At 44.6% G+C, this 8,707-nt stretch overlaps 1 protein-coding gene across 1 annotated transcript; it reads left to right on the top strand.

The window, feature by feature from the left end:
• Window positions 1-841: 841 nt before the first annotated feature.
• lman2 (lectin, mannose binding 2) lies at window positions 842-6,228 on the top strand. The gene is made up of 8 exons (XM_003217585.4): window positions 842-1,096; window positions 2,699-2,817; window positions 2,967-3,084; window positions 3,379-3,458; window positions 3,977-4,138; window positions 4,552-4,666; window positions 4,873-4,992; window positions 5,359-6,228. Exons 1-8 carry the CDS (start codon window positions 901-903, stop codon window positions 5,517-5,519), a joined length of 1,071 nt encoding a protein of 356 aa, XP_003217633.1. The 5' UTR covers window positions 842-900; the 3' UTR covers window positions 5,520-6,228.
• Window positions 6,229-8,707: the final 2,479 nt, after the last annotated feature.

The raw sequence follows: 8,707 nt of genomic DNA, 5'->3' as shown, positions 1-8,707 counted from the left end.
TCCACACAGCCTTTTATCCCAGCATAAGTAAAGGTAAAGGTTTCCCCTGACGTTAAGTCCAGTCGTGTCCGACTCTGGGGGTTGGTGCTCATCTCCATTTCTAAGCCGAAGAGCCGGCGTTGTCCGTAGACACCTCCAAGGTCATGTGGCCGGCATGACTGCATGGAGCGCCCTTACCTTCCTGCCGAGCGGTACCTATTGATCTACTCACATTTGCATGTTTTCAGACTGCTAGGTTGGCAGGAGCTGGGGCTAACAGCGGGCGCCCAATTCCACTCCCGGGATTTGAACCTGGGACCTTTTGGTCCTCAAGTTCAGCAGCTCTGCGCTTTAGCACACTGTGCCACCAGCATATCCCAGCACATCAAGGCAGAAAATCCCACAATATCTGCTTTGAACTGGGTTACCTGAGTCCACATTCAGATAATGTGGGATTTTCTGCCTTGATATATAGGACTGTGTGGAGAGGCCTCGAGTCCACACTGCCATATATCCCAGTTCAAAGCAGATAACGTGAGATTGTATTCAGCTGTGTGGAAGGGGCCCCAATGCCAGACTCAAAGCGGCTTTCTACTCCGCCCCACCCTTCGTCATTCATGTAATGGCGGGGAGGCAACTGAGAGCGGGCTCCTTCCCCTGCCCCTCCCTCCCTCCCTCCCTCCACTCAGGTGGAGACACGTGGCGCTCCTTTAACCCTCCGCCTCCCAGGGACAGCAGGGAGCGCCGGCCATTGTGACGTTTTCCTCCAATCTCCCTCAGCCGTCAGGGCTGGGTTTCGGCCATAGAGACCGGTTAGAAAACAGAGCGGCTTCCGGCCCAGACTTGGCTTTTCCCAGACGTGTGCTTCCGGTCTGGGGAGGCCGACCGGAAGCAGGAAGAAGCGGGACAAGGGGGCGTAGGATGGTAGCAGACCCGGGAGGTGGCGGCGGCCGTGGGGGATCGGCGCGGTGGGCCGGGATGGCGCGGGCGCCCACGCTGCTCGTCCTCCCCGCGCTGCTCCTGGCCCTGACGGCGCCGCCAAGAGGGGCTGCGGAGCTCACGGACGGCAACAACGAGCACCTCAAGCGGGAGCACTCCCTCATCAAGCCTTACCAGGGTGGGTCGCGGGGCCCTTTCCTTCTTCGGAGCTTAGGGAATAAAATTCAGGAAATTTGCCTGTACTCAAGACAAACCTTTTGCCTCAGCATGGGCAAACTTGGGTCTTCCAGGTGTTTTGGACTTCAACTCTCACCATTCCTAACAGTCTCAGGCCCCTTCCTTTCCCCCCTCAGCGGACCCAAGTTTGCCTAGGCCTGCTCTACCATAATTCCATATTTGAGAGGAGATCCTGCCTTGCAGTAGAAGCCGCTCTTACTGGATTCACAGGGAAAACCCAGGGTTCATTTACACTGTGGAATTAATGCACTTTAGTTGCCATGGAATCATGGGGGCTGTAGTTTTGCAAGGCCTTTAGCTTCTCTGCCAGAGAATGCTATCTCACCAAATTATCTCATCAACTTCTGGGCCTAGCACAGTGAGCTAAACCACTGTGATGCAGAAAAACCCTGCCGACCAAAAGGTCGGCAGTTCGAGCTGATGAGCACCTGCAGTCAGCCCCAGCTCACTTGCCCACCTAGTAGGTCGAAAGCAGAAATGCTAGTAGATAAATAGGTACCACTTTTAGCAGGGAGGTAATAACAGTGCCCTTAAGGACATTGATCAAAGGAAAGCTCCTTGGCATGGAAGATAGAGCAACAACACCACCCGCTCCACACACCAAGCACAGCCTCCAAGATGCTGGAAATAAGATGGGGAAAAACTGCCTTTACCTCTGTTTGTGTTGTCTGTCCTTGTTAAATGTATAATCAACATTGAATCTTTGCCATATGTGTGCTCTGTAAGCCACTCTGAGTCCCCTCAGGGTGAGAAGGGTGGTGTATAAATACTGTAAATAAATAAATAGACATTCTAGGATTTCACAGCACTGAGCCATATCAGTTAAAGTGGGTTCAGACTGCATTAATTCCAGTGCAGATGGGCCTCCAGATACTTGGTACCGTAGACCCTTCAAATCTGCTGGGGTTTGGTTTCAGGATCCTCATGGATACTAAATCTGTGGGTGCTGAAATCAATGGTGCAGTAAAATGTCCCTTATACAAAATGGTAATTTTAAGTTTGCTTTTTGGAGGGCGGGGGGAATTTTCAAGCAGTAGATGATTGAATCTGTGGATACGAAGAATCATACAGTTGGAAGAGACCTCATGGGCCATCCAGTCCAACCCCCTGCCAAGAAGCAGGAAAATTGCATTCAAAGCACCCCCAACATGTCCCTCATCATGTCTTCTCTCAGCCTTCTCTTCTGCAGGCTAAACATGCCCAGCTCCTCATAGGGCTTGTTCTCCAGACCCTTGATCATTTTTGTCACCCTCCTTTTGGAGAGCCAACTGTATATATGGTACTTTAACCATTGAGTCATTTCCCACCAGAAATGTCTCTATGAGTGCTACTGGTTAACTCCAAATTCATCACAGTACAGATTGATGTAGAACAAAACAACAGCCTCTGCCATTTTTATTTTTTGATGCAGTTTGTTTTGTCCTAGTTTAAATATGCAGCTTCACTTTCTATGCTGTGGTTTGTAAATCAAAGCTATATATCTAAGTAACAAAATCAAGCTTTTCCATAATAAAGCTACTTCATTCTGCATCCTGTGTTGTAGGGGTTGGCTCCAGTTCAATGCCCCTCTGGGATTTTCAAGGGAGCACAATGCTGACCAGTCAATACGTTCGACTGACCCCTGATGAGCGCAGCAAAGAGGGTTCCATCTGGAACCGAGTGGTGAGTGTCCTTTCTTCATTGAAAGGAGTGTTGGGATGCAAATAACCGCAGTGTCGCCCACAGTTACCCAGTGTGTGTGTTCATTATCTCTATGTGAATTTAGGAAGTGTATTCAAAGGTGTTCTGTGCTGCTATATTCTCTTTTCTAGCCCTGTTTCTTAAAAGATTGGGAGCTTCATGTTCAGTTCAAGATCCACGGAGCAGGAAAAAAGAATCTGCATGGGGATGGCTTTGCCTTGTGGTACACTCGAGAGCGCCTTACAGCAGGTACTTTAGGAGGTTATATACATACCAATCTCCAATGTCTTAGGTCTTTGAAGTGGAGTAGTTTCTTCTATACCTTTAATATCCTTTGAGGAGAATATTTGAAAATAATAAAATTCCTTTTGTGGAATGCTGTCTGTCAACTTTCAAGTGCTTCCGAATGGCTGATCTTGCTTTCACTTTTTATATCAGCAATCATGTTTAGATTCGTCTTCAGTGCTTTGCTTGCTGGGTACATAGATTTAGTTGATCAAAACTGATTTCCCTATTCATTCTGGCGTGCTTTGCTTTCCACAGGCCCTGTCTTTGGCAGCAAAGATAACTTTCATGGATTGGCTATTTTCTTGGACACTTATCCAAATGATGAAGCTACTGAGGTCAGTGGTAACTAGTGTATGCTTTGGAGGCTATTTCCACTGCCAAGATATATCTGGAGTTTAGAATGATCTAGAATGACCCTCAAACCTTTTAGACAAAGGGCTAGTTTACGGTCCTTCAGACTGTTGGATGGATGGATTCTAGTTTGAAAAAACAGTAACGAATTCCTACAAACACTGCATTTGTAGTGCAGAAACAATACAGTATTTAAAATGAAAATGTTTAACCAACATAAACTTACTAGTATTTCAGTGAGAAGTGTGCCTGCTTTTGGCTGATGAGATAGTCAAGTTAATTAGGATTGTTGTTCTTGTGTGTCTTCAAGTCGTTTCAGACTTAGGGCAGGATGCGGGTAAATGGCCTTAGAGGGCTGCATCTGACCCACAGAACTTAGTTTGTGAACCCCTGATGTAAAAGGAGTGATACTGCACATAGTGTGCAATTTTGGGAGCTGGTAAAAATATTCAGGATAAGCACTATGTGCAAGATTTCGATTCCAAATATTTTAATTCTGCAGCGTGTATTTCCCTATATCTCTGCCATGGTAAATAATGGATCCTTGAACTACGACCATGGCAAGGACGGACGCTGGACAGAACTGGCAGGCTGCACAGCTGACATTCGTAACCAGAACCATGACACATTTTTGGCCATCCGCTATTCTCGGGGGCGTCTCACAGTAAGTTCATCTGTGGCACTGCATTGAATAACTTGCTCATGGGTTGTCAAGGGAAGGGTTTTGCTTCGCTGCTGCTGGACAGTCAGAACTCCCTCCTGCCTCCACAGTGGCCAAGAGGCTGGTGGTAAAAACCATCCTGGGGTAGATCTGGCATTCACCACCTCGCATCGGTCCCAGTGTCCATGTAGAGCCATCTCCTGATGCATGACTGTTCCATAGTTATCTGGAATTAAAGGCCAGAGTCACCACTAGTTTCCTGTCATCACTGAAATGCAAAACGTAGCAGTAAAGATCCAGGCACTTTATTATGGTTTAGCCAGTTTCATTTTTCTCAGGAATGAAACTGCTTTTAGATTCCAGACGGCTGGGAGTTGAATGCTAAAAACTCCTTAATATCTAAACTTATTTTACAGGTGATGACTGATGTAGAGGATAAAAATGAATGGAAAAACTGCTTTGATGTTGCAGGAGTTCGATTACCCACAGGTTACTTCTTTGGGGCTTCTGCTGGTACTGGAGATCTATCTGGTGAGAAGCGTTTTCCTCTGAGTTGGAATTGACTGTGCTGCCCGGAAATGCAGGTCTTGATAACAAAGCCATTGAGTGTTCCTGTTTAATTCCCCTTACTTTAGTACTAGTGGAATGTTAGTTCCTGAATTGATAATGCTGTTTTTGTTTAGAAACGTGTAGAGAAAGATATTTGGCTGCTATGACATCTTGATTCTATTTCTCAGACAACCATGATATCATCTCAATGAAGTTATTCCAGCTGATGGTGGAGCATACACCAGAGGAAGAAAACATTGATTGGACAAAGATTGAGCCTAGTGTGAGCCTTCTGAAATCACCCAAAGGTGAGTTGCTAGTGTGACTGCTGTGAAAGTATGCATGTTCACTAAGCAATACTTGTTTCTTTGGTTGAAACAAGACACTTGTCCTCCTCCGGAGTGTACTTTGTAGGATTTTGAAATTATAAGAGCAATACTGTGTGTGTGTAATCCAGTAAGTAAAACCCGCTGAATTTCGTATTAACCCAAGTGGGCCTATCTCAGAATGTGTGTGCAAAATGACTATCATTGATATGTTGGATGTAATCCTATACTGCCAACTGAAAACTCCTCTGTGGTTCAGCTTTGCTAATCTTTGTTGATTTTTTCTTTATATAGCATGACTATGTGGTGTGTGCACTCTTACTTTCTAATGCTTTTCTATTTCTCTAGACAATGTGGATGATCCAACAGGAAACTTCCGTAGTGGGCCCCTGACAGGCTGGAAGGTGTTCCTGCTGCTGCTGTGCTCATTGCTTGGCATCATTGTGTGTGCCGTGGTGGGCGCTGTGGTCTTCCAGAAACGCCAGGAGCGGAACAAGCGATTTTACTAGCAAGGGAGTGGGCCAAGTTTTTTACAGGGTTGGGGGGAGGGAGAATTGTATAGACTGGTTTCTAAAAGGCTTTCAGAGAAATATATGGAATATTTTCATATCTTTTTTGTCCTGGATATATTAACCAGGCAACCTGTTGCAAACAATCCAGAATGTAGGGTACGATCCTACTTGGGAGCCTTGGTTTTTTTCCTCTCTTTTGAATGCTCTTCAGAGCTATCAACCCTTTTAAAGACAAAAAAGCAAATAAAATTGGTTGGAGCTTACAAATGGTAAGTATCCTTCTTCCATGGGGCATGACTACTTGCCAACTAGAATCTGCTGATGCTTCCAACAACAGGACAGTCTTCCCATAGCCTTGCTGGGGACAGTTTGTTTGGTATGGCACATAAACCCACTTGGTTGTTGAACTTTTTAAAGCATTGTTGGAAGTGAGATTAAGCTTCCCCAAAATAACTAGTGGTGATCACATTCCCCCCCTTTGGTGATGGAAAGTACGTTTCCACTGTATTGGTTTGAAAGGGCAGGAGCTTGATTTTTTTCCAGTCACTGTGGTGTGTGCGCCACTACTTGAAATCAGATGCCTCATCTCCTGGAGCATCTGTAATACATCATTCTGGTGACAGGATTATACTTTGTCATAACCACATAGCTCTTTGTGTTTGCCAGACGAGAGAACATGTGAAATAAAATGGAAAAATGATCTTGATATGGTATTTTGTTTTAATTTTCGGATGAGAATGATCTAACACAATTTGCTCTGAGACCTTTCATATTAAACAGTCTGATGATCAGAACACACTTTTCCTGGGGAACTTTTTTATTTTAATACAAGTCTTCAAACGTGGCTGGAATATCCTTTGGGCGGGTCACATAAGAGTCAGGGGAGGATGGCTAGGATACGTACATTCCCAGTTGTTTTGGTTTATTTATCACCCACCTTTTTCTGAAATCTGGGACTCAAAAGTGCAGAGAACGAGCTTTCTAGGTGTACAAGTTGAAGGGTTAGCTTTCTCTTTAGTACATTCTAAAATCAGAATCGTGGCTAAGGTCGAAGCCTGACTCCTCCAAGATCACAGTGAGAACCAAAGTTAAAGTCTTCATTTTCCCTGCCCCAACGTCTTCTAAACAAAATTAGCAAATACAGGACTAGTACAGCATTATGTTTACCAGCACTCACCTGATTAGTTGGGAAATAAAAGGAAAATAGAATTCCACAGCCCTGTGACATAGAACTCATTGTTTAAAATGTATTTAAGCAACTTGATTAAAAAAAACCAGTCTGGCTATCACATTTTAATGCACAAAAAGATTCAGCAGTTGATTTCCCTATAATAGCCCAATCAGTGAGTTAGCTGTTCAAATTTTACTGTTGGAAAAGGATCCCCAGAGCTTTGATTATAATAATGAATAGGGTAATTCTTAAGATAAAGAGTCAACTTCTCTGTTGTAAAAGATACTGAATATAGTGGAGTTGGCAGGCTAGTCTATACAATGCTGGTAGCAACATGTCAAACAGGGCACCTTTCATACCACAGAAAGGAGTGGCTAATCCTGCTAGCACATTCATGCCAGGCTCTGCACCTGTTCCTCTCTTGTTTCTCTCAAGCGGCTTATCTCACAGTGGCACATGAACTATTTGCATTTTGCCCATAAAATTAGCAGGTGCTTCTTTTTAACCTTTATCAAATGCTAAACTAATTCTCAGAATGGAATATAGTCACTGGTGAGTAGCCATTTAAGAGAGACCTAACAGAACAGAAAATTTCTCGAGATGGCTCCAGAGCTCAAGACCAGAAAACAGACGAAATACATATGCTTCTATAAATTCCCTCCAGCAAGATCCTAATTTCCCCCATGAAAAGTAAGATAGTGTAGTGTAAGGAAGGCCTCTCTGGATCCTAGGAAGTGTGTAGAAAATCACCTAACTAATGCCAAATCCACTCTTAATACCAGCTTCCTCCAACTTCTTACCACTCAATTCTCTCCAGTATGCTTTCTAATTGCAGTCCCTGCTTCCCACAAATGGATAAAGTAGCTCATTAGGGAAAGAGAATTTTGGTTTTCCTCGTGTTTTTGGCCTAGAGCTCCAAGCTGGGATGGGATTGTGACAGTTCTAATTATCTAAGAATGCATCTACACTGTAGAATGAATGGCACTGATGTTACTTGAACTGCCAGAGCTGGATGCTTTGGAATCATAGGAGTTGTGATTTTACAAGGTCTTTCGTCTTCGCTGCCAAAGAGTGCTGGTGGCTCATCAAACTACAGATGCCATAATTCCATAGTGTTAAAGTAGTAAACTGCATTAATCTGAAATGTAGCTGCTCCCCCAATTGTGCCGGTGTATGCTGCCTGTCGCAGGTCCATCCCTGCTTACCTGCTTGTAGAAAAGGCAACTGGACTTGTCGGGGAGCTGGCTTTCTCAACTTGGGTCAGCTTCCTCGCATTTTGGACTTCCATCACCCAGAAGCCTCAGTCAGTAAAGTCAGTGTGTTGTCCAAGCCTTTCATGGCTGGAATCACTGGGTTGCTGTGAGTTTCCCGGGCTATATGGCCATGTTCCAAAAGCATTCTCCTGACGTTTTGCCCACATCCATGGCAGATATCCTCAGAGGCTCTGAGGTCTGTCGGAAACTAGGCAAGTGGGGTTTATATCTGTGAAATGTCCAGGGTGGGAGAAGGAACTCTTGTTGGATCCAACAAAAATGAAAATCCAACAAATGCTACGTTCAGCAAAGGACAAGAAGAATCCTCTCACACCTGCAGGAGTCTACCATATACCATGCAGCTGTGGACAAGTCTACATAGGGACCACTAAATGCAGCCTTGCCCAAACACGAAGCAAGGAACATGAAAGGCACTGCAGAGTGACTCAACCAGAGAATTCAGCCATAGGAGATCACTGGATGAACCAACCTAGACACAGCATATTATTGGAGAGCACAGAAATGCTGGACCACTCTAACAACCACCATGTCAGACTACTCAGAGAAGCCGCTGAAATCCACAAGCATATGGACAATTTCAACAGAAAGGAGGAAACCTTGAAAATGAACAAAATCTCGCAATCAGTATTTAAAAACTCTAAAATCAGGACAGTAAATAAAGAACGACACTCAGAAAAGAGAAATTCCATATAGGAAACAATCAGGGTCAGCTAACACCTTCCAACAAAGGATTCCCCCAG

This window comes from Anolis carolinensis, chromosome 2 (assembly GCF_035594765.1).
Source record: "Anolis carolinensis isolate JA03-04 chromosome 2, rAnoCar3.1.pri, whole genome shotgun sequence".
NCBI lineage: Eukaryota > Metazoa > Chordata > Lepidosauria > Squamata > Dactyloidae > Anolis > Anolis carolinensis.
This window is presented reverse-complemented; position numbering and strand designations above follow the sequence as displayed.

What these genes read in the sequence shown, in the direction of transcription:
- lman2 (XM_003217585.4), top strand. Translation starts at nt 901, where the DNA reads ATGGTAGCAGACCCGGGAGGTGGCGGCGGCCGTGGGGGATCGGCGCGG. An exon ending in ATTCTCGGGGGCGTCTCACA is followed by an intron (nt 4,139 to 4,551) that starts GTAAGTTCATCT and finishes CTTATTTTACAG; the next exon opens with GTGATGACTGATGTAGAGGA. An exon ending in TGGTACTGGAGATCTATCTG is followed by an intron (nt 4,667 to 4,872) that starts GTGAGAAGCGTT and finishes TCTATTTCTCAG; the next exon opens with ACAACCATGATATCATCTCA.